This window comes from Spermophilus citellus, assembly GCF_964194105.1.
Source record: "Spermophilus citellus genome assembly, chromosome: 11".
NCBI lineage: Eukaryota > Metazoa > Chordata > Mammalia > Rodentia > Sciuridae > Spermophilus > Spermophilus citellus.
Genome location: NC_138192.1, coordinates 101,308,224 through 101,334,236, shown reverse-complemented (window position 1 = coordinate 101,334,236; position 26,013 = coordinate 101,308,224). Strand labels below are relative to the sequence as shown.

The window sequence follows — 26,013 nt, the reverse complement described above, 5'->3', positions numbered from 1 at the left end:
GTGTGTGTGTGTGTGTGTGTGTGTGTGTGTGTTGCAAGGGGAGGGACAAACAACAAGAATCATGTTGCATGATAAACCTTCAAAAGTGAGGAAAAATTGTCTTATTTGAATTCAAACTAATATGGCTCCAAGCACATATGTTCCAATAATTTTATACTATTTGGGTATCCAAGGTCCAGTGATCTGGGAATATGTGACTGACTGACTCTCACCTATGTTATTCTGAAATACAACATTCTCACTAGAATTTCCTATTTGGGAGGGTTTTCACATTCTTGAAAAAAGAACATATTTAAAATGTCACAGAGCTGATATCTGTCAGTGTATGGGGTCAACTTGTTTACCTCCCCCAAAATGTGTGCTTGGCTACCAACAGGGCTTTAGTAACAAATGAGTGGGATTTGAGGGGTGTTGGACAAAATAAACATCTCAGAATGACTATTTCTTTATCCTGAAATTCTGGTGTTCTTTTGGCTGGGGAGTCTCCTCAGAGCATTTGTTAATATGCAAATATGTCACTTTTAGAGGGAGAAGATATCATCATAAAGATGAGGTCACCAGTTACATAAGGCAAACAAGTTTCAATGGTTAGACAGAAGGAAAGAAAAGGTATATGGGAACAGCAGTACACAAATTCCAGTCTTCAGTGAGGTGTCTCGGTGAGGAGCTCTGGCCTGTAGCGGGCTATAGGAAGCTCACCCCTTCTGCTGTGAAGGAGGAAAGGACTAAGGGACAGAGGCAGAGAAAGGGGAAATGCAAGAACAGAGGGTTGGGGGAGCTGAAACTCCTGACCTATTTCTAAATTCTGCCTGGGCTAAACCTGGCATTGCTTCAGGAAAAAAATAAACACAAAGTATAGGCACATTCTTGGCCCCTTTCTACAGAACACTGTGCTTTGACTGATTTCTCTTTCCTATTTGAAAGCAAAGCAGCTTACAAGGTAGCCCTCTCCCTCACTCAGTCTCTGAGACCCTTTTACTCCTTCCTCTCCCCTGCAGCACACATTTCCCGCTCTTGGCCCTGGATGGGCTTCCATTTTCTTTAAAAGTGCTCTTACTTAGACGTTAAATTGACAATAGCACCTAACAGAATTTTTACAGCTAGCTCTGTTTTGGAATACTTTCTCCCCCAACATATGGCAGAAATATCAAGTATTATTTTCCTTCCTTGATGTTTTTGTTTTAATTTAATGTTTTATTGCTCATTTTAAGCCTTCACAATCAACTTGGACACAAACACACACAGCTTTGTGGTGAGACGCTAAACTAGTTTGCACACAAAGCAATGAAATCTGGCAGCTACGATTCCAAAGGATAAATATTTTCCAGTTGTGGTAGGAAGCCAATAGTACAGAAGAGAAACCAGCTGTTTCATGTTAGTTCCTGATGTGACTTTTCGTGTTCCTGTTGCCAAATTAATTTTCTGTTCAGAGGTATTGTGAGAGCATTGTGTCATCCTTGTTACCCTTGCAAATGAGAGCGTTCTAAGTTATGGTCATTTAGCACCAGGTAGCTGAGTCCTGGTTAAATGCCAACTTGGATTTTTATATTTTAGCTGCTTAAAGGTTTTCTTCAATAACTGTATTGAACAAGTGTTCTTCACAGCCCGATTGGGACTGATGGGAACTCAGCTCATTTTACCCTGATGGGTGTTCACTTAGTATTGAAGATGTGCAATTTAGTTGTGTGTAATTTAGTTGAGCAGGATTCATGTCCTCAAGCTGACACTTTGGAAGCAGAGTGAAGATTTTTAATTTTTTACCTTAGTGTTTCTATTTATTTCTAAACCACATACTACACCCAGTGAGTATTTGGGGGTCAGAGAACCTGGTGGCCCAAAGAAAGAAGACAATGGAATACATACACCTGTGACACTGTGGACCACGAGTTCAAATCTGTTCTAGTAGCACTCTTTTTGGAAGCCCTGTCTTATATCTTCTAAATCTAGCTATACCTTCTGATGTCATCCTGAGGTTACAACTGTACCTAAATGGGTAGTGCTATATCTATGATTCTCTAGGGTTTGTGATTTCACCAGCAATAGGAAAACTTCTTTGTAATAATTTCTAAGCTGCCTTCAATTCTGCCACATGATTTTCAAGAGCACTCCAGATTCTAAAATTCATCCTGTCTTCCCCCTTAGAAAACGAGAGGGAGGCTTTGTTCAAACACGTCACCACGTAGGCTGGGCTGTAGGCTTATTTGGAGCAGAGGCAAAGTTTTCCACTTGGCAGAAATGCATGCAAATGGTTGATTTAAAAAAGTACTGTGGTTTTATTTTTAAGTTAACACGTATGCAATTATTGTAGGATCATTTTTATTGAAGGTTATAGCAGAAAACAAGTGCTTGGTGTTTACTCCTTTTCGTACAGAGAATATTTGCTGTAAATGTCTTCTTCAGTTTGGAGAAAGAGTCCCCTTTTATTATGTAGGTGACTTTTCAACAGCAGTACTGCCTGGAAGAGCTCATTTAGAAGTGATCTTTCCCCATTGGTTTAAAATACAATGGGAAACCAGATGTAGTCGTAAAGTCCTGTAATCCAGCTACTTAGGAAACAGAGGCAGGAGGATTGCAAGTTCAAAGCCAACATCAGCAACTTAGTGAGACCCTATCTCAAAGTAAAACATTTTTTTTTTCCCAAAAGGGCTGAGGATGTAGCTCAGTGGTAGAATACCCTTGAGTTCAATTCCCAGTACTGAGTAAAAAAAAAATCTGTTGTAAATCTCAAGATGTCTCGTGATCCATGTGCTATTCATTTTACTAAGAAGGAGAATGGAATAAAATAAAAAGTACTCAGAACATCTGGAGAAGAGAGAGGTAATTTGAGGTCATTGCTACACTCGGTCAACTAGTGTGTGAGTTACTCAAGATGGAAGGTATCACGCAGAAGTTCTCAGAGGAAGGGCTTATCCTAAAATGCCGCACAAACCGACAGGACAGAGCACTCTTATCCAAGCAGTCCCCCAATAGGGGTTGGCAAACTGCAACCCCCATGAGCCCATCTGGCCCATTGCCTCTCTGAGTTGGCTCTAGTTGCTTCAGCCACAGCAGCAGGCTGAGTAGTCACATAGAGGCCATAAGCTGGTAATGCTTGAGATGTTTACTAGTTGGCCCTTTCCAGATAAAGTCTGCTGATCCTGGCTATGCAGAAGAGGCTCGAAGATGGGTATACATATAAGTAGTAAAGCAACTTACTTAAGGATAGATTGGAAAACTCATGTAACTAAAAATCATAATAATGCAAGCCTTCATTAGTATAGCATCTTTACCTTCTCTAAGTATTCAAACATGTTCTTGGAGTTGCTTTGAACCATTAGTTATTCTACAATTTTGACAAGAGGGAAGAGTTCCAGTAAGGCCCTGACATAAGGACTGGGTTAGGCAAAGGATTCCTCACCTAGGGCACCTGTGAAGTTCTCACTGGTGACTGCAGGAGAAGCTTTTCTTTGAAGTCCCTGGTGTCTTTTGCATCCTTAGGATCTTATATGTAGCAGATGGTTTAAAATTCATGAATTTTAGATTAAGTTAGTGTGAAGCTTAATCCTTAGTTTTACACAACTCCACAGTTTCTGTTAAAAAGCACATCACTATCAAAGCAAAGACTTGGAACAAGAAAAATATGCAGAATATGTGATCAAATGCTAGGATTATGGGAGGCCAAAGAGATAGACAACATGTTAGATGAGCCTGAGCATCGTGGATATGAGTTTTCTTTGTCTTACCTTATTCTTCTTTCTTTTGATGTGGGCATCTTGGTTTTCCTTTGGAAAACCATGCTCTTCAACTCAGAGTCCAGGGGGTTGAGGTGTGGGGCTCACCCCACTGCTGTCTGTGTGGTAAGCTTATGACTCTGGCCTGCCTAGTGGGAAGACTATCCTTCTTGCCACAGTGATTGGTATAGAAACAGGCAGGTGACTCAACCCAGCCAATGGGAAGTAGTCCTTGTTTGTTTGTTTGTTTTTTGCTAGAATTATTAGAAATAAATCCACCTCTTAGATTCCAGGGCTTAAGAGTTATGTAAGTCTGGAGTAAACAGGGATGTTACCTTTGCTGCCATATGGAGAGATCTGCTTAAGAATGAAGTAAAAAATCATGGGAGACATTGAGAAAGGAGATAGGGGAGGAAGAGAGGGAGAGGAGAAAAGATGAGGGAGAGAAGGTAAGAAGAAAAGGGTGGGGAGAAACTGAGTCCTGATAATATAATTTGGGTTTAAACCAAATTTGCCAAAAGGAATCTTCTTTAATTTTTATGTGCATCAGCCAATCAATTCTCTTTTATCTTTAGTGTGACTGGAGTTTCTGTCACTTGAAGTTCAGAGTCCTGAACTTCAACATTTTTCTACTAATAATAACAACCTATACCAATAAATATTTCATTTTATTTGTGGACATGCACACAGGCCCCAAAGAAATATCTTCCATCCAAATCAGTTGCAGGGCAGGGCAGGCAGGACAAGACAAAACTACATCAGTTCACCTAGTCTTAAGGATACTCAAGAATAGGATTCTATCACTAGGCTTCCATAAAATGTTTCTTTTTGTTAAGGGAACTTTTCTTATTTTATAATAACAAAGTTGTAAATATTTTGTTTTCTTGGTCGTACTCACGTTATTCATCTTCCAGGCATTTGTCAGTACTATTGGTTCTTTTCTCTATTGACGTTTTATTCTACATCCTTCATATAATTTTGGGCCAACTTTAAAGTGAATTATGTCTCTCAGGTTTTTTCTTGTTCAAATACTTTCTCTTCCTTTTTATTCCTAAGATACATGCTGCTCACTGCAGAGCTTTAAGAAAATCTGCTAGAGTTGTTCTGTAATGTTTATGTATAAAATAAACAATGTTTTCCATCTGATGCTTTTACAAACTATAGGTTCAAGCACCACACATTTATAGTTCCTAGGTCGAATGACTCACCAGTTGTGCAATTCAGCAAACGCAGCTTTGATCTTCTTCACTGAACTATCCACTTCTTCCTTGATCATGACACGGTATCTAGTTAGAGAAACGGTGCAGCGCTGCAAATCCTTCACTGATTTCTCAATATTTGGGCCTGAAATTGATGTCAAGGAAAAAAATAATTGTTAACTTGAGTACTTCATCCTCTGTTTGTGAGATAAACAATCAAACAGAGTAACCAACCCACCGAAAACAGATTCATCTTTTGTCTCTCTTAATGGAATAAAAGAAGTTCTGTGAAGAGGATGTGTATAATGCAGAGTGGGTGATTTGTCCAGCTCCTAAGGCTGCTGTTTTTCACCAGTGAGGCCTCTGGTTGGGCCATCTGGGGAGTGCTTATCTTCTTTGCTCCTCAGAAAGAGGCTCTGATTGTGTTTTAACGCAAGCTGCAGTGTCTTAGAATCTAAAGGCCATTTGTGCGGCTGGTTCTCTCTATAAACACTGCTGTGTGTGGTTAAAAGCCATCAGGGCTTTTAGAAGAGGAAAATGACACAGGGATCAGGAAAGGTACAAATGAGCTAGAGGGAGGATGGAGCCATGGTGCCAGGTACGTTGGCTGCAGCCCCGTCCGTCCTGAGCCAGGCCTGTAATTACAGCAGTAGTGTTTAACGCAGCTCTTTGGGTGCCCATCATGCTTGGTTTCCTGCAATTGTCACCAGGGTCTACAGAGAGTGCATGGCAAACAGGCACATGGTACTTATCCCAACAAGGGCATGTTTCTCAGAAGAATAAAATCCCCCTCAAGAAAAGTGAGCAAGTATATCAAACTGCACCCCAGGAAATCAGAGACAACTGGGGCTGAAGGAGAAGAATATGATTTAATCTTCTGGGAATCAGAAAGGAAATGATTTGGCCCCTTTCGTTCTTAATAGGAGCTCTGAGTCAAGTATATCAAAGCTTTAAAAATAACAAAAATCCAGAATGTCAAATAGAAAACCCTCTTTCAGTGTTACATAGTCTGAAAGTTATAACAGAAATGAATTTCAGTGGGCAGGGTCATCTCTGAAGGAGACATACCAGACTCTAGACTCATCTTTGTGCCGTGTAATTCTAGAACTTGTATATCTGAGAAACATCAACCCCTTCTAAAAGAGCTCTTGCTTAAACACTTGCATAGTAACTCATTAGGGAGTGAGGTATTTGTGGTGCACTTTTATCCATGTCTGCAAAGAAAGTGACCACAGAGGGGCAGAGAAAGGGGACGTAATTCCACTTGAACACTCCAGACCTTTGTTTAACCTGGGAACATAACATCTGCCTTTCAATCTATGTGTATCAGAGAAAGACATGCAATTTCATGTGCATCTCTCTTCACTAAGCAGCATCTTTTGGCAAGTTCCATCATTCTGGCACTTTTCTGTGTGTGTAAAATACGTTGAACCATTTGTGCAAAAGGAATCACTTTACCTCTTTTCTTTGCCAGCTCATCTGGCTTTATTTCAAGATGAGCTGCAGGGGCATTGGATTTAACAGGAGATGTTTTTGCTTTAGGCTTGCTTGGATTACAAGGCTGCTCAGCTGACCACTGTAGGCCATCTGACCTCTCTGTTGTTCCATGTATAGGTTTGGGGTTCCCATCTAAGGACAGTTTCTGTTGCAGTAGTCTGTTGCCTTCTGTAAGAGAACACCAAATAATGACTGTGAAGTGATGATAAAGTGATGGGGATGCCAAGATTTTTGGTTTTGTTCACACGTTGTCAATAGTGCTTTTCATGGCACAATGGTTAAGGGACTGTTTTAATAGAATCCCCAGGAGATTAGAGGTTACACTAGAAAGAAAGAGCCTTGTATTTCCACTCAGAAGACTTTGGCGTGTGTTTTGGCTCTGGTAATTACTTGCAGAGTGACCCAGGACAAGCCTCTTAATACTCTGAGCCTTGGTTTCCTCACTTCTAACTATCCAGGCTGGTTATTAAGAGGATTACAGGAGAAGAGCATGATCTGCTCCCCCATTCCAGTAAAGGCTTAGGCATCTTAAAGTATGATTTCATATTGAAGCTATAAAGATGTAGCCCTCCTGTCTCCAAGGTGCTATGTTTATGTCTTGTGATATTTTATTCTGAATTAATGAAGGCAGAAGAGTGATTGGAGATAAGGCAAGAATGAAGTGACAACAGGCACTATAATCATTTCATCTAATTTACGGAGAGCTTAAATCAGGAAACATCCTCATAATATCTCAACTATATTTAAAATCCAGGGAGTTAGTCTCTCTCTGGAGCTTTAATAGATGTGGCAATAAATTAGCAGCACGTTGCTTTTGGCATCTTTTAAAGGTAAGTTCCTATGTCGTTATTGATGAAGTAAATTAAATGGCATCTAAGGGCACGAAAAAGGAAATGTATCACCCTTAACATCTTACTACTGGAGAGTTCTGGGTGTGAATAAAGGGAGGCCAGTGTGCTTTTGAAAGCCAGGTTCTTGGAGAAAGCTGAGTTTAGTGGAAAGAATGCTTCCATTAAGCTTTCCCACATCCTGAAGGGTGTTGTAGGCAGGTCTGCACTTTTCTGACCAAATGTGGTGCATGCTCAGGGGGTATAAGCATCTCTCTGAAGCCTGGTCTCCTTTACAGAGTCAGCTGCAGGCTACTTCTCTCTACTTCCATGATGCCTTTTAGAAAGTTCACATCTGTGTCTCACCACTGCCTTGCAGAGGCTGTGATCTCCTGGAGGGCAGACACTGAGTCAGAGTAATTTCTGAAGTCCCAGTTCTTGTGTTTGGCTTATAGCTTTCTAGAGAATGGTGACTGAATTTAAGTACACTTGAAATGATTTCATTGAAAAGAAATGAGAAAAAAGAAGCACCTTTCCTGACACTGTCACAATCATTACAGACTGCACCAGGGGAAAGTGCACAAGAATATGATCCCAATCCTTGTCAATTTGATTTTAGACATTAGCTCATTTATGCTAAATATAATTTGACTCTAGTTGACTCCATCATTCATAGCCTACATGTGAAGGAACCACAACATACTTTAGGGGCTGAACGATGAAAATTTACTTAAAGGGAAATTACAGTACACAATAAAGTGCTCACAAAAGGTAATGAACAAAGTTAAATAAAATACTGAAAACAGTATTTCCTCCGGTAATGAAACCAATTTAAACAGCAGTATGCAACTTTATCTTTTGTTACACTGAAGTGGAACTTCACCATAGCACGGTGGTTGTCAAACCTCAGTGTGTAATGACTCTCCCTTGGTACTTATCACACATGCAAATTCCTAAAGACCACCTCCAGAGATCCTGATGCAACAGGGGACCCAGCATTCTGCTTCCCAGGTGATTCTGTTGGAGTGGGCATGGGCAGTATTATCCACTTGATAAACATCTGTGTTAAAACAATGACTAAGTACAAGCTGGTTTCAACTCATTTCCTTTCTAAATCATAGCTGAGATTCAGTCTTGATGAGATATTATAAGTTGAGAATCTAAAACATAGCTCTTTGTGCATAGTGTTGTAAATTAGTCATATTCTTGAAAACAAGGGGACATATATGATAACGTAATAGAAATAATGAGTACAGGTAGAGGAACAAAAATTATTCTGTTAAGAGGCAAATGAATTTTAAACAGAAGACAAGCATGCAAATGAGCAATGGCTCATTACCCTAGAGCTAAAAATATTTTGTTTATGTATCAGAGAACTGATAATGTGGTTTGGTTCACTTCATCATTTATACAGCAAATATTTATTGAGAAATTTGAGCACCAATATTTTTTTAGGGTCCTGAAAAACTATATTATTATTGGTAGGATCACTGAACACTAGGAAGGTATAAATTCTCAAGGACTACTTGGATATATTTGCATACTGGCTGTTTAAGTCTGTCTCAAAATATAGTAAAACTGCAGAATTCTTTCAGATGAATACTGGTCGAGTATTATACATTTCTAACAGAATTACATTCATCTTGACCACAAATCCTCATATTTCTAGTGATAGAAAAATGGGAGTTCTTTCCTGGATATAATAAGTTCCCTTTAATAACAGGAACATCATCAGTTCTTTATCTTTCTGGAGGCAACGAATAAACTTTGACAGACCATGAGTTGATTGACCTAAGTCTTTCCTGTCCAGTTGGGTAGTCACAAGCTGCACGTGGCTACTGAATATTTGAAATGTGCCTTGTCCAAATTAAGATGTCCTGTACATAAAATATGTATTGAAATTTGAAGGCTTAGTACCAAAAAAAGAGTAAAAAATGTTTTTCAATCATTTAAAAAATATTGGGACTGGGTGTATAGCTTAGTAAATTAAAAAATAAAAAAAAATATCAATTGCATTCTGAGATAATATTTTAGATTACCAAATTAGATAAAATAAATTTCAATTTAAGTCACCTCTTTCTTTATATGTGTGTGTATATATATATATATATATATATATATATGTGTGTGTGTGTGTGTGTGTGTGTGTATATATATGTATATATATACACACATATATATATATATATATATGTGTGTGTGTGTGTGTGTGTGTGTATATATATGTGTGTGTGTGTGTGTGTGTGTGTATATATATATATATACATATATATTTTATATATATGTGTGTATATATATATATATATATATATATATATATATATATATATAAATTGTGGGGGTGTCCTGAGTTTTGAACTCAGGGGCAATTTACCACTGAACTACATCCCAAGTTCTTTTATTGTTTTATTTTGAGATAGGGTCTCTCTAAGTTGCTAAGGGTCTTGCCAAGTGGTTGAGGCTGGCCTCAAATTTGTGATCCTCCTGCCTCAGCCTCCTAAATTGCTGAGATTACAGGCATGTACCACTGTACCTGGCTGTACTTTTCTAATGTAGTTACTAGAAAACATAAAGTTATATATGTAGCTTGCATTATCTCTCTATTGGATAGTACTAATATAAATCATAAGAAGCATGATTTAGGTGCTCTACAATGTGTGATCATTCCACTAATTTACATTCTAGAATAAGAGAATATTTATTTTATTCAAGTCTTGAAAAATTCTGTAACTTCTACCTGAGAAAGTAGTGATATATGTCTTGTTATCATAATATGCTTAGTATCTAGTAGATGCATGTTATATACTGAATCACGAATGAATGAATAGATCAATGAATCAGCATTACTTCAGTACTTTGCATAGCTAGGGCCCTTGCAACTGTAAGGAGCCTGGTTTGATATGAGTCTCAGGCTGTGACTTTAATATTCATCAAATACTTGAACCAAAGTGGTTAATCACATCATTGAAAGAAAATTTATCTCTGGAAACATCCAATCTGTTCAGCATTCAATAAAATTGTATATTAATTTTAATTTAATCCTTGTCCACGTATCTAAAATCAGCTCCTAGAAGCTTATATGATTTTGAATTTAACTATTATCTGAGCCTTCTTTTTATTAAAAATACTTATCAAATCCAAATACAGATGGTATTATTATAACTTACTGAGAATCATTTTGATTTTTGATTCAAATGGACTCAACAGATACATCCAGTGGAGTATCAGGATGTGGTATCTCAGGCTTATACACAGGAGACACATGAGACATAGTCTCTCTGCCCTTAACAACTAATATGTAAAATGTGAAAAACTAAAATAAAAAATTAAGGAGCACATAAATCTGAGGTGATCTTTCCCCACTGAACTGTCTTGGCATCTCTGTTGAAAATCAATTGATTATGCACCTGGGTCTCTTTCTGGGCTCTGCTCCACTGACGAAGTTATCTAGCTACACACCACTGCCATGCTGGTTTGCTAAGTAATTGTATCCATATAACTAGTCTACTACTAGGCAATGCATGTCCTCCAACTTTGCTTTTTTTTATGTTTGGTTTTTTAGTTATAGGTGGACACAATATCTTTATTTTATTTTTATGTGGTGCTGAGGATCCAACCCAGTGCCTCTCACATGCTAGGTGAGCACTCTACCTCTGAGCCACAACCCCAGCCTCAACTTTGCTCTTTTTTTCTGAGATTGTTTCATATCTTAAGTCCCTCTGTGTCTCAATGTAAATTTAAATCTGATGAAATTTTGGTATGACTTGTTTTGAATCTATTATAAACCAATTTGAGGATACCTGATATATTAGCAATATAGAATCCTTTGATCCTTAAACATGATATAGGATACCATTTATTTGGCTTTTTTTTTTTTTTTAATTATCTTGGATAGGTGTGGTGGCGCATGCCTGTAATCCCAGGGGCTCAGGAGGCTGAGGCAGGAGGATTGAGAGTTCAAAGGCAGCCTCAGCAACAGCAAGGAGTTAAGCAACTCAGCAAAACCCTGTCTCCAAATAAAATACAAAATAGGGCAGGGGATGTTGCTCAGTGGTCGAGTGCCCCCGGGTTCAATCCCCAGTACCAAAGACGAAGAAAAAATTATCTCAACAGCTGCGCAAGGTGGTGCTCTCCTATAATCCCAGCAATTTGGGAGGCTGAGGCAGAAGGGTTATAAATTCAAGGCCAGTCTTGGCAATTTACTGAGATCCTGTCTCAGAAAATAAAGAGGGTTGGGGAATGTAACTCTGTAATAAAGCAGCCCTGGGTTTAATATCTAGTACCACTTAAAAAAAAAAAAACAACTCTGCTTCATTTTACAGTTTTTAGTCCTGTGTATCTATACTCAAATTTATTTCTAGGTATTAATTTTAAAACTTTCAATTTCCAAATGTTGGTTACTATAGTGCAATAACATGGTTGATTTTTTATATATTCCAAGTTTATATCTAGATACCTAGTGAATTTCCTTATCAGATCTGGTAGTTTTATTTTTATTTTGTTTGATAGATTTCTTAAGATTTTTTTCTATATATACAATAATGACATCTGTAAAGAAGCTTAATTTCTTCCTTTCCAATCTTTATTGGACTGGCTAGGAATCCTAGTTCAATATACAACAGATATACTTGCATTGTTCTTTCTTCATTTGTTCTTTTTAGATGTAACTGACAGTAGAGTGTACTTTGACAAATTATACATACATGGAGTATAACTCCCCATTCTTGTGGTTGTGTAGGACATGGAGTCACACTGGTCGTGTATTCACATATGGACATAGGAAAGCTACGTCTGATTCATTCTACTGTCTTTCCCATTCCTATCCTGCCTTCCTTCCCTTCATTCCCCTTTGTCTAATCTACTGAACTCCCTGCATGGTTCTTAATCTTAGGGAAACTGAATTCAATATTTCATCATTACATATAATATTTGCTATAGAATTTTTATATGTTTATCAGACTCGGGAAGTTTTCTTATATTCCTATTTTGCTGGGAGTTTTTATTGTGTCAAGTGATTTTTAAAAATCTATTGGAGGGCTGGGGTTGTGGCTAAGTGGCAGAGCGCTTGCCTTGCACATGTGAGGCACTGGGTTCTATCTTCAGCACCACATTAAAAAAATGAATAAACAAAACAAAGATATTGTATCCATGTATAGCTAAAGAATATTTAAAAAAAATCTATTGGAATGATCACATCATTGTTCTTTATTTTGTTAGTAAATACTTAGATTGATTTTTGAATGTAAAAGCAATGTTGCATTTCAGGGATAAATCACACTTGATTGTGGTGTGCTATCTTCCTTATATATTACTTACTTCATTTGCTAATATTTTGTAGAGGACATTTTGTTTCTTTATTCAAGAACGATATTCTTCTGTAATATCCTTTTGTCAGGTTTTGAAAAGCGTTATGTTGGCCTCATACAATGAGTTGGTAGTATTCTATATTTATTCCTTAAATATTAGTTAGAAATCATAAACGAAGCTATCTATACTTGGAGGCTCCAATTATGGATTTCTTTGCTAGCTATAGGCCTATTAAAAATTTTGGCAATTTATGTTTTTAAAGGAATTTATCTAGTTCATCTAAGTTGTTGGAATTATTATTCATATTACCCTGTAGCTAGTCTTTGAATGAGGGGCCAGGGTTAATTTCATTTCTGATATTACAAACTGGTTTATTATATTTTCATTATAATTCAATTCAAAATATTTTCTATTATATAGTGTGAGTTTTTCTTTGACCAATGAAATTAGTTAGAAGGTTGATTAATTTCTAAGTGTCTTATTGCTATTGATTGTCAATTTGATTCTAATGTATTCAGGAACCATATTCTAAAGATTTCAATATATTTTAATTTGTTGCAACTTATTTTACAGTCCAGAAATTAAGACTATTTCAACGAAAATGCTATATATTCTTGATGCTGTTGGGTGTAGTGTTCTATAAATATCAATTATGTTAAGTTGGCTGATGGTGTTATTAAAATATTTTATACTCTGGTTTTTAATCTACTTGTTGCTATCAATTACTAATAAAATGGTGTTATGGTTTGGATGTGAAGTATTCCCCAAAAGCTCACGTGTGAGACAATGCAAGAAGGTTCAGAGGAGAGTGATTCGGTTGTGAGAGTCTTAACCCAATCAGTGAATTAATCCCTGGATAGGGATTAACTAAGTGGTAACTGAAGTGCTAGGGTATGGCTGATAGAGGTGGGAATTGGGGGTGACTTTGGGGTATATGTTTGTTATCTTACAAGTGAAGACTTCTGTCTCCAATTTCTGATCATCATGTGAGCTGCTTCCCCCCACTATACTCTTCTGTTATGATGTTCTGCCTCACCTTGAGCCCCAATGAATGGAGCTGGCCTTCTATGAACTCAGACCTCTGAAACTATGAGTAATAATGAATTAACCTTTCCTCCTTTACAGTTGCTCTGGTCAGGTCCTTTTAGTCACAGCAGCAAAAAAGCTGACTAAATCAAATGGTATTGAAATCTATAATTATTCTGGCATTGTTTATTTAGATCTATTAACTGCTGCTTCATAGATTTTGAAACTTGGTCATTACATATGTATTAAATTAGAATTGTCACCTTTCTTTGATGGATTGACCTATATTATTTTAAAATTATCCTGCTAATATTTTTTTGTATTAAAACCTTCTTTGGTGTTAATACAATCAGACCTATTTTATTATGGTCAGTCTTTGGAGAGTATATCTTTACTATAATTTTGTGCCTGTCTCTGTCTTTACATTTGAAGTGCATATCTTAGAATAATTACATATAGTTAGGTCTTACTTTTTTTTTTACCCAACCTCTGTTTTTTAATTAGAATTTTAGTTCATTTATATCTAATATGATCATCAGTATTATGGATTGTATCTACCATTTTGAATTTATCTTATTCTAATTTTTTTAATTTAAAAAAAATCTCTTTATTTTAAAGGCTATTCTGATGGTTATAATTGTAAAAAAAATACTTATTTTAAAGACTGTTCTACTGATCACAATCTTTAAAAAGTCCTTATTTTAAAGGCTGTTCTAAGGATTGCAAATTGTATCATTAATTTATTGAGGTGTTCTTTCAGTCAATATTGTATTACTTCATGTATAAAGTAGGACCCCATATAGTAATATAATTCTACTCACACTTAACAACTGTTTTCTGATGGTTGTATATTTTACTTATACATATGTTGTTAACAAATTGTTAGTTTTGCATTAAATGGCCAATTGTTTTTTTAAGAAATTATGGAAGAGAAAAACTTATCTTTCAATCTACTTATTTGCCATTTTCATTTCCTCTAGCAATTTATTCCAAATTTCAATCTGGTTTAATGTCAAACATTCTTAAGCTTGTTTTGTGGTATAAGTCTGCTAGTGATGAATTTGTTCAGCTTTTATTTGAAAATATCTTCATTTTTTAAAAATACATTTTCTCCAGAAATACAGTTCCATATTAGCTATTCCCCCATTAAAGATTTTACTCTATTGTCTTCTGGGCTATATTGTTTCTGATAAAAAGTCAATCTTCAATTTCATGGTGGTTGTCCTGTTTGCAAAGTGTCTCCCCCGCTCTCCAACTGCTTTCACAATTTTCTCTTCATTTTTGACTTTAATAGTTTAACTATAGTGTGGTTTTACTATGACTTATCCTGCTTGGACTTATCCTGCTAAGCTTCTTTTCCCTATTCTAGAAATTGATGTCCTCTTGTTCATTTTCTTCTTTATTGTGGATTTCCACATTTAAAAATTCTTTTACTATAATTTAGTGGGGTTTATGATGAAGGAGATGTAAATTCATGTCTTTCTTGAAAGGTTCTTGGTATGCTTTGCCAAATCAGTCTGCAGTCAAGTTGTACCAATTTACACTCAGCTGCTGTGCATACAATTACATTTAACTCTTAAGAATGCTGACATCTATCAGTTTCCAGGGTATATTAAATCTTGGTATCAACTTACATACTTTACTTGTCCTTGATTTGATTTATTTTACATAGTAAAACACGACCTGTGCTGTTTTTTTTTTTTTTTTTTTTGTTAACAGCACCAAAGCAAACAAATCTTCCTCTTGGGAGAAATACATGGACTTGATTCAAAGATTTTCATAATATATGTATATCCACGTATGTATTCAAATTTAAAAATTTCTGAGAATGAATTTTTCTACTTTTTGCTTTTTTAGTGAAAACTTGACACACTTATAAGCAGGTTGAAGAAGTATACACAGTATTTAAATCTATCTTTTAAAATGATAGAGTAGTTCTAAAATAATTACTTTAACCCATTACAATGGTTTCACGATCTTCTATACACATGCAATTTCAGTAAAGCACATCATGATTAACATCATGATTATGATTTACTTGGGTATTATAAAGTAGTTCTACCTGGAAAAAAATTAATAAAATTTATAATATCTGTGTTGCTTAAATGTCTGTGCCATAAAAGTACTGAATGAATTTAGTAGTGTTTTATGATAACTGAAAATAATATAATTAGTGGTTCATTGGTTAACTGATTTGACTCTTCTTAAATATTTATAAGAGAATAATACCCATGAAGATTAAACTTCCTAAAAATGATCTCTACCCCTACTAATCAGTTTTACAAATAAACACAATGAGATTAAAACAACCTTTCTGACCAGCAACATGTTAAGAACTTAACAAAATATTCAGGACCAAGGGTGTAGCTCAAGGGTGTAGTGGTAGAGTACTTGTCTAACATATGTGAGGCCTTGGGTTCAATTCCCAGCACAGAAAAATAAATTATATCCTTTGAATCCAGTAATTCCACTTCTGAGAACACATGCCAAGAAAATGATCATAATTGTTTATAGAATTTTACATACAAAAAAGAGGTCCACCAAAGTATTGTTTTTAAAAGCAAACCACAGAAACAATCCACATGAATAATAGTTTGGGAATATTTAAAAGAAAGATGGCAAATTCATAAATGTACAATGCAGTCACTAAAATCACCTTAGAGAAAATTAAACGATATGAGGTAGTATACATGTCAAGTAAAAAGCAGATTATAAAGTTCACATGTTGCATAATAGGATTTTTATAAAAAATTATATATCTCTGCATTTAAAAAATTCTAAAATGAAATTTAACAGTTTTTTTTTCTCTAGGAGCTAGGATATATTTCTTTTTCCTTAAACATTACTTATTTTCCAAATTTTCTCAATTAGGATAAGGTAATTTTAAGTTCAGAAACACAAATTTCATAATTATCAATAAAAAACAACAATGAGCAACTTCAAATTAGGCTAGAGTGGGGTCTGGAGGCCAGGATAAGACTTTCGCTCTTTACTCATAAAAGGTCTGCTTTGTCTTTTGAAGAGATCACAGAGCAGAGAATGATTTGGAGGGAAATTATTAAATGTAGGAGATGAGTGAGTGAACTACTGTAGCAGTACAGACCAGAGAGGGTGGTGGTTTGGGTGGGAAGGTAGAGGTGAAGACAGTAAGAAATAGATGGATGCTAGGAAGACGCAGAAATGAAAATCAACAGAACTTGGTCACCATCATTGGAAATGGGAGCTTAAATGTCATGATGGATACCTAAATTTCTTGCTTTCGTCCCTGGAGAGATGGTGCAGTAAGATCAGGAAGACTAAAAGAGAGCCAAGACTGGAAAGGAGATCATGAGTTAGTTTTGAGCATGTTGTTGAAATGCTTTGAAATGTCAAGGAGAAAATGTCAAATAAGAGCCTGAAGTTCTGAGAGTAACCTGGATCGGGAAGGTGAGTTTGTGAGCCATGTTGCATAATGAAAGCTAGGGTATGGTTGAAATGATCTAACAAGAAAAGTTGTCTTTACATGATGCTGGACCTGGGTGGGACCAAACAAGCCTTGAAGAGCTTCAACAAGTTAATAGCCAGGTAAAGAATGACTCTCAAATGAAACAGAAGAAGCAGACACAAGAGTGTCAGGTGGCAGAAACAAGAGGAAAAAGAGTGGCTAAGTATACAGTAGGTGCCAATGTTGAATACTGCTATAAGGAAAAAATATAAAGGGTTGAAAATGCTTGCTAGTCTCAATGCCATACACGCCACTGGTGAACTTAGTGGGAGCAGTTTCTTTGGAGAGATGGACTGTAAGCCTTACATAACAAATAGGGTGGTGATTGAGAGAGAAAGAGGAGAACAAATAGAGACAGTGAGCAAAGATAACTCTCTTGATATGATAGCATGAGGGTCTACTGATGAGATATGATAGCATCAGAGTCTACTGATGGGCCCCAAGAAAACTCTTCACAGTGCCATTACTGTACACTTCTCTTGCAAGTTGCATTGTTCTCCCACCTCTGCATCACAGGGTAATAACAGAGAACAGAGGAACCAATAACTCTGGAACAGAGACCAAAACAGACAGGTTTATTCAGACATAACGTCAGTTCTGCCTTTTCCTTTTCTTTATCAAATGCCAATGGGCTTTATTATCTCATTCAAGTCCTATGAAACTTGAGCAGCTCAGAGTGCTTTAAAGCTGGCTGTGTTCCGACTGGAAACAAATCTTTTAGTTTTGTTTACACTGTCTTTACACCAAATCATATGTCATTAATACCTTTACAGACTTGATTATATTAAAAGGTAATAGATAATAACAAGCTGTCAATGGCAAAGGGTAGGCATGTTAACAAATCAAATGCCTTCCTCTGTTTTACTTCTCGGCAAAACAGGTTCAATTCTCCTGGCATTTTGATAGAACCATGTAAGTCTTTTTTTTAAAAAAAAATTTTTTTGGTCTTTATATGGAGTATGGTCCACTTAATTAAATTCATTTGTCATTGAAATCCATTTTAATATATGAGTGGGAAGTCTTGAAGGCATCTGTATTCAGAGATGAGTAGTTTTGCGTCTTAGTCATCCAGTCACAGTTGAAGTGATTTTTGAACAAGGAAGAGAAAGGAGAAGCCTTGGAGTTTCACCTCCTCGATTGTCAAAGAAACACCTGAGGGGTTTTATGTGTCCTGTGTCCTCCTGTCACTACATCTTGTACCTGTCTCTCTCTCTCTATTTTATCATGCCCAGAGAAAGGAAGGAGGGCTCTGAGTCACTAGAAATGCAATCTAAGGTCTCTCCTAAAATTACTTGGACAGCTCAGATATGGTGGTGCTTGAAGCAGAGGTTGGGGCTGAGCAAGACACAACTGTAAATGAAAGCCAGGACCAAGAAATTAACAATAACAATGAGAAAAATAACAATGAGAAGTGAAAATAGAAGATATGTGCCTTAAAATATGTCAAGATACATGTTCATGTAGCAGTACTTAAGGTCATCTATATATATTAATACGTATACATATATACATACACATACATGTATACACACATATATATTAATAAAGTATTGTACCTTCAATTTTCAAAAATTAGCAAAAACCTGTGGTTATAGTTATATAAGGGGTTCCACTAGGGTGCTTAATAAAAGTTTAAATAAAACATAGGCTGTCCAGATCATGATAACCTGATAGGAGAGACTGAATGGAAGAACCTGAATTTAAGCTTAAATGTGTCCTTTTCAGATGCTTATTGACCTTATCTGATGAAACTGTAGCTCCCACCCCCTACTTCCTCCTAAAAGCTTCCTGCATGTTCATCATAATCTATAATTGTCTCAGCACCTTCGTTGTATTCTGTCTTATTATCCATCTCTTTTTTCCTATTCCCAAAAGAATGTCAACTTCCTGAGACTAAAAACTTGGTCATTTTGTTCTTTTCCTATAGAAAAACACCTGGCACATGTTCTGTTAGATACTTAACAATATTTACTCAATGGATCAATGAACAGTAGGAGGTTTACTCTGTGCCAGAGGCTGCACTAATCACGTATGGATCTCATTTACTATACACTAGAATCTTATAAAGTGGAGTACTATATTCTGCTTTGCAGATAAGGAAACTGCCAATCAGAGTGGTTAACTTGTTCAGGGTCATGTGTCTAGTAATCGAGGAGATCAAGGTCTGAAACAAGTCTACTGCTCAATGTCCTAGTTCTGAGTCACGGCTTTATTGCTTCAATCGAGAGCTGGCACTGCTGAAATCCTAGAACATACACATTTGGCTTTGCTGTTAAAGTTCTAAGCTAGCTGCTTTCTTCTTGTTCATCTTTTCTAATCCTCTGGTCCAATATGGGGCTTAGAGAAGCAGGGGAGGTCATCCTGAAGCTTGGGCCAAGAGCAACATGAAAAAGTTTGCTTGGAAATCCTGTGGGAACCTCAGGCCATATAAAACACTGCAAAACAGTGCTGGCGTGCTTTTGTTGTTATTGTTGTTACAGAAAGCACAAAAGAAAGACAAGCAACCAACATTCTAAAATAACAGGGCCCTTTCTCTCTCATTTGGTTTACTTCACTTGGAGAATGAGAAAGCAATTCCTTGCAGAAACCTAGAATTCTCAGTATAAAGGGAAAATAGCAGGGCCCTACCTGGCCTGTAATACAGGGCAAACCTGAACTCTGGTTTGGGGAGGTCAGTAAACACAGCATGGGGAACAGGGAACAAAAGGAACAGGGAACAAAAGACCAGACTTGCCAGGATTGCTTTACAGGATGAGGAAAAATAAAGGAAGGTGCTTGGAGTCAGCCAGAGGACAAGGCAAAGACAGGAGAGCCTGCCTCAAAGTTTATCTCACTGAAGCTGCTGGTGGCCTGTGGTCCTGTGTCTTTCCTATTCAGTGGGAACTGCATCCAGTAGAAGAAAGACAATAGAGGAATGTGAATTACTGTTCCAGCCTAAATGGAAATAAGCACCTACACATCTCAGCTACATGAGCCTTAGAAATACTCTTTCTGCTCTACGTTTCTAAACATAAGACAGGAAGCATACTTGGAAAATATGAACCTGAAGGTGCTTTAGACATTTAGATGGTTCCTTAAGAAAAAGAATATTATCTTTGGCATGACTTGTGGTAAAAATAAATCTTGGTCTACTCCTTGCCTGACTTAGCATTTGAACACAGGATGATTTTGATTGGATTATATAAAAGGTCTAATTTGAGCTGTTATTAAAAATTCTGAAATACAGAAAAGAGCTACTCTCAGTCTTAAAACCTACTCCCAAACTTCTAAGCTATACACTGACACACAGCACTGTCCCACTTGACAGTACTATATTTACAGCCTGAAATGATGGTGCTTTGGGTAGTTATTTTTCACGTAGGAAGTCACACTAACACCCCTGAGCCACCTGCATAGATCTTAACGCTAACTCTTCCCCTACCAGAACAATGATTCTGTTTAAGGCTTTTTAAAAAAGAGAGATCCTGAATGTCAAGGTGTTATAAAAGATAAAGCACGCCCCAAACACGTCCACAGCCTCCTGCTCAGTGGGGCATCCAAGGCAGGCTTTGTTCAGCCAGTTTCACTACTGGAGAGCCTGATAAATGCTCCACCACAAGTAACCTGGAGATTTCCTTTAGGCTCAAACTGTGAATCCACTCAAGTATAGGCTATCATTATTATTATTATTATTATTATTATTATTATTATTATTACTTTTTCTAATTTTTCAGTATACATTTTTTAGGAGTTAGGGAGTTCACAGTTTTAGCAGTAACTCTCCACTGCATGTTTAAGATTGCATGGATCTGAGTCAGGGTTTTGCCAACTTTTAAAGAGAACAGATATCCTCTTGGTTTCTCGACCTATGAGCCTCAGTTTCCTCAGCTGTCAAGGGAGGAGATAGGATTTAAGGATTACTCTCTCTCATCCTTGCCAGTACCAAAATTCCCCTCAACATGATATGCAGAGTTCCCAAACCCTAACACTCATCTAAGAGTTATCTTTAGAGGTCTTTAGGATTACTGATAGACCAAACAGGCATTTTAAAGTCATTTAACAGGTTTGGAATGAACTTCCTGATGAACCCTCATTACCATTGAGAAGTAAAACTTAACTAGTTACAAACTCATTTTAAAATTCATGATCCAAACCCGTGGGCTGCTAATGAAGTTCATGGTCAACCAAGAGGATTCTCTTCCTTTTGCAAAAACATCCATTAACCTTCCGTTCCCATCATTTATTCTTTAACAGAGAAGTGTACACCAAGCATAAAGATCTGTAATGAATCAGTGACATTAACAAATAATGCCTTCATGCTCGACTTACAGAACCAAAGGGATTTTGGGTTGCTTCTTTGTGCAATCAGAAATTATTCATAAGAAATTCTATGTTAGGGTTTACCAAAGCCCCTTTGTATAGAGAACTCCCTTTGTGGGCACTTAACTTTCAAGCTAGCTACCCACCATGAAGTGAAGCCCTTCTGCATCACCTTCTCTCTAGTCATATACTTGACAGAGTTATTGAAATTGTTTTAGGAAGAAGGTATAAATTATGAGTAAATGAACAAATATATGTGCTAAGCTTTTAGTTTATGATTGATATCAAAACAGCAACTTGAGTAATTAGATTTTGAAAGTAATTCATGTGAAAGCAATAACAAGTGAAGTTGGGAATCTGCTACTCCATTATTTAATCTCTTTCTCCTGCCCTGACTATAAATCAAAAAATTCTCCAAATTGTAGACACAGTAAGAATTAAATTAAAAATTCCTGGAGAATTTGGATTCAAAATGAAATAGATCATTTTTGTTGTTGCCACTGTCTTATTTTGTGCTTTTTTGTTTCGTTACTGGGAAACCCAGAGGTACTTTACCGCTGAGCTATATCCCCAGACTTTTTCTTTTGTACTTTGAGTCAGGGTTTCACTAAGTTGCTTAGGGCATTGTTTGGTTTTAAGAAAACCATCTTATAGTAAATGAGGATGATCTGAATTATAGCACTATTAATGGAGTTGTTAAGAAATTGTTTCTGGAAGAAAGTTTGTGCTTTGTGAGCAGTTTAAGGGTTGACCAGTGTGTTGTGCAGAATGTCCATTTTCTAATGCCTCCTCACTGAATCCCTGACTTGGCACATGGCACATGATTTGGCACAAGTAATTTCTAGTTTGTCTCCCTGTCTCTTCTGCTGGACCCAACTCTTATCCTAGCCAGGGATGGTGTCTTATTCATCTTTGGCATGTCAGCTGCTGCCAATGCCTTGCAAACAGCAAAGTAATAGAGATAGGTGCTGGGTAAAGTTCCTCTCACTGTTTCCGAGCCTCTGTGTCCTCCCTATCACCTTGACTACTGGCCCCTTGATGCCCACTGCCACCATGCATGGCGCAGTTGGGTGTGGCACCTCTCCTCTCCAAACCTTAAATTCCCTGGGGTACCCAGAGCCCTCCCTACATGGATATCAGAATGTGATCCCCTCAAATACTAGAACACACCTTATCCTTCTCAGAACCCACTGAGGCACCAAGCATAGAGCTCTGGATGTCAGACTATTTTAAAAAGTCACTGATTCAATCAAGTCAGGATTTTTATAGCTAGAAGAGAAATGTTAGGAATTGATGAGTGGAGTGGTTTTCACTGAGGGATCTATCACCCCATAGGAGGCATTCTGAAAGGCCAAGGGGGTGTTTTGAACATTTACCAAAATGACTGTATATGTGTGTTTGGGGGGAAGGGCTTCCACATGATCACAATCACAGGAACATCCTGTACAACAAAGAATTGTGCTGCGTTCTGAACTTTCTTATGTTTACCTGGACATTCATGATTGTTAAAAAAAAATTATGAGGTGAATCTAGACAGTTTTACTAAGGACTTAGAGGATTTACTTAGATTGCCAGGATTCAACTTCTGTGGAAACTGAGGGAAGGTGGTACGTTATGGTGTTCATGACTTGACTAAGTCTTTCCCCAAGTGGAAGATGAGCAGTCCTGATGCTGAAATTGGCACCCAGCACCCCCTGCCAATCTGGGTGTTTATCCGCTGCATTCCAAGTGATTTCACATGTATGCACAACCATACTTACTGACGCTTTCTTCACATGTTAAATATAAAGAAACAGTGTCCACAGTATCCCCAGCTGACTACTGTCTTACATCTTACAAGTACAAAGTGCACCACTACAAGTAGTCACTGGGTCACTCTATAAGGCCTTCCACTTTACTTATTCCTAGAGTTCTTATCTTTTTATTGAAATTCTATTTCTAGGTAAATTATGTTATGTATAAGATTTATTTTAAGAATTGTTATAAAAATGGGGCTTTAGGTCAGACAGCATTGAGAACGACTGCTCTATTAGATTTCAATACAATTATGTTATGGTTTGAATGTGTCATCCAAATTATTGTGTTGGAAACTTAATCCCTAATGCAACAATATGGAAGGAACTTGAGCCTCCCCATCCTTTTTTTTTAATTGGTTGTTCAAAATATTACATAGCTCTTGACATATAAGCCTCCCCATCCTTATGAATGAGTTAAAGTTGTTATCATGGGAGTGGATTAGTTATTGCAGGCGTGGGTTACTTATAAAAGGAGAAAGTTTGTCCCATCACTCTTCAATCTTGGGACTTCCCAGCTTCTAGAATTGCAAGTCAAATAAACTTGTATTATTTATAATTTATCCTGCTGTTATTTTGTTAGAGTAGCAGCAGAAAACAGACTAAGACAGTTTTCTAATTTTACAGAAATGGGAGAAACTGGAGGGAAAAAATATGATGTATTCAAAGCCTAACAGTGTATTGAGAAGTAGCTTTTTGTAGATTAATTAATTATAGCTATAGTGAAAATAATTAACATTCCAGATTCCAACACCCTGGATGCTCATATTCTATCACATCATATAAAATTCACCAGGAGTTAAAGTAATTTGATCTGCCCTTCCTAAAGGAAAATATTTAATAAGATTTCTTTTTGTCACCAATTATCCTTCCCTATCCCAGGTAAATTCCAACAGAGGTGTCTACAAAGAAATAAGATTTTCCATTGTCCTGAGGATCCCAATGCAGACTAGAACTTTTTTCTTTTCTTTTTTTTAAGGACTTAGTGCAGGGCTAGATTGAGCACGTCTTCTTAACCCTGCACTCCTGCCCTATCCTGGCTTCAGGAAGCCCATGTGGATCCATGCATCTGTGCATAAGCGGATGCTTCTTCAGCATCACCAGTAGCAACCCCAATGAGTTCCCTGTGTGTTCTTTTCTTCTGTGTCTGCCTAAGCAGATTTATTTAAGACTTACTGACCTGTGACCCCACGAAGCGCCTTTGAAGGTTCCTCGAGTATTGAGATCTTTTTCTCACGAGGGGCAAGGGCTGGCTTTTCATTGGCAGACTCAGAGGATGAGCTGTCCTTCTCACAGCCATTTATAAGGCCGTTCTGCATGGCTGGTGCCTGGGACTGCGGGGGCCCTGCTTCAGGCCTCTCGGCTTTGTCTTTTGCATCTTTGTTGCCTTGATGCTGCTTAGACTTGCTTCTTTTTCTTTTATTGTTCTATAATGAGAAACAAATGAGAAAATAATTATATTCAGCTCAGACTCGATCTGAGAGTTGAAAATAAGGTTATCTTTTTTTGTTTGTTTTGTTTGGTTTGGTTCTTGGCTCTGTTAATAGGCAAAAATACCTATATCTTAACCACCAAGTTAATTTAAATATTTTCCTCCTACCAATACGTTGTCTAAATTTTTACATTACAAACACAGTTTCCTTTAAAAGGAGAAAAAGAGAACAAGGAATGGCTTAAATAGCAGAGACATTTGAGCAATGTGAGGCTCTAATACGTGAGTGGTAATATAACAAAATTTTGTCACATGAACTTGAGTTCAGCATCAGTGCCATTAGAGAGTAACTCTGGTTTCTTAAAGTGGTTATGGGCAGGGGAGGCCAGGAGCACACTAAGGTGTGCACCTCCCATCACTCAGGAAGGAGGGTGCCAGAGAGGAGGATTGGCAGAAAAAAGGGTTGAACTCTTCCTGTGAAAATGAGAAAGTAGAAGGTAGGTTGGGTACCTCTGAAATAGGCACCAACCAAGCAGGAAATTCCTGAAATTGCTGCCACTATCCTGAAAGTCTCAAGTAGCCATGGGATCCATAATTATCCCTGTGAATATTTAGGCTGGAGGTGACAAATGCCAAACTCATCTGGGTCCACCTGGATTTGGACTGTGCAACAGTGTAGCTGATCCCTGGTCTTCTCAGCTACTAGCTAAACAGCATTACAAGGCTTCACTTTGTTTATCTGAAATAGCATAACCCTGCATTTTATACAGATGAAGTTATTTAGATCCCAATATCATATGGCAAAGTTTTACTATATTGCTCCTATAATGCCCTAATCATGAATATATAATATTATCTAGGAAATTAAGAGGAGCTACTCCTAAGTATGTGGTACACTTTCTTTGACTTTGGCTTTGCATCCAGTTGATATTCAGTGTACTTAACTCAGTAGGATGCAGGCTCCAGCCATGGCTTTGTTCTCCTGCATACTTGGGAAAGAAATGAAAAGAATGTATTCCTCTTGTTCACCCTCTTCCCCACTCCCTTTCTTCTCTTTTGAAGCCCCAGTCACTTTCCAATAAGATTCCTTTAGGTGAGAAATGAACATCATCGTGTGCAGGATAAAAGGGTCTATGGTACCTATTCCACCACCCCTTAGTGAGTCTGGGGCGTGGAGGGAGAAGGGCTTCCAGCTTTCAGGCCCTATGTCTAGTCTAATGGGCTGGGGAGGCCATTTCCCTATTGAGCCTCCAAGAGGAAGACTTGGTAATGAGTTGGGTCTGCAGCTGCTGCTGTCTGCTCCTTTTTTTTTTTTTTTTACATCAGAGAAATTTAAAACCCAAACCACACATCTGAAATTTTTCCATGTAAAGATAAATACTGCCTTTCAATCACTTGCAAATCATCTTCATCTCACACAGAAGCCTGAGAAGCTATGA

At 37.2% G+C, this 26,013-nt stretch overlaps 1 protein-coding gene across 4 annotated transcripts in view; it reads right to left on the bottom strand.

Moving 5' to 3' along the window:
- The window catches only part of SPATS2L (spermatogenesis associated serine rich 2 like), a 168,956-nt gene that overhangs the window by 36,012 nt on the left and 106,931 nt on the right, over positions 1–26,013 (bottom strand). For 3 of the 4 annotated variants that reach the window (XM_081262269.1, XM_081262270.1, XM_081262268.1), the window contains exons 6-8: positions 24,323–24,569; positions 6,368–6,574; positions 4,919–5,054 (exon numbers count right to left, since the gene is read on the bottom strand). In XM_081262269.1, coding sequence (XP_081118395.1) covers positions 4,919–5,054; positions 6,368–6,574; positions 24,323–24,569 — 590 coding nt within the window. The remainder of the gene's footprint in view (positions 1–4,918; positions 5,055–6,367; positions 6,575–24,322; positions 24,570–26,013) is intronic. The other variant, XM_081262271.1, reaches the window with a different exon arrangement.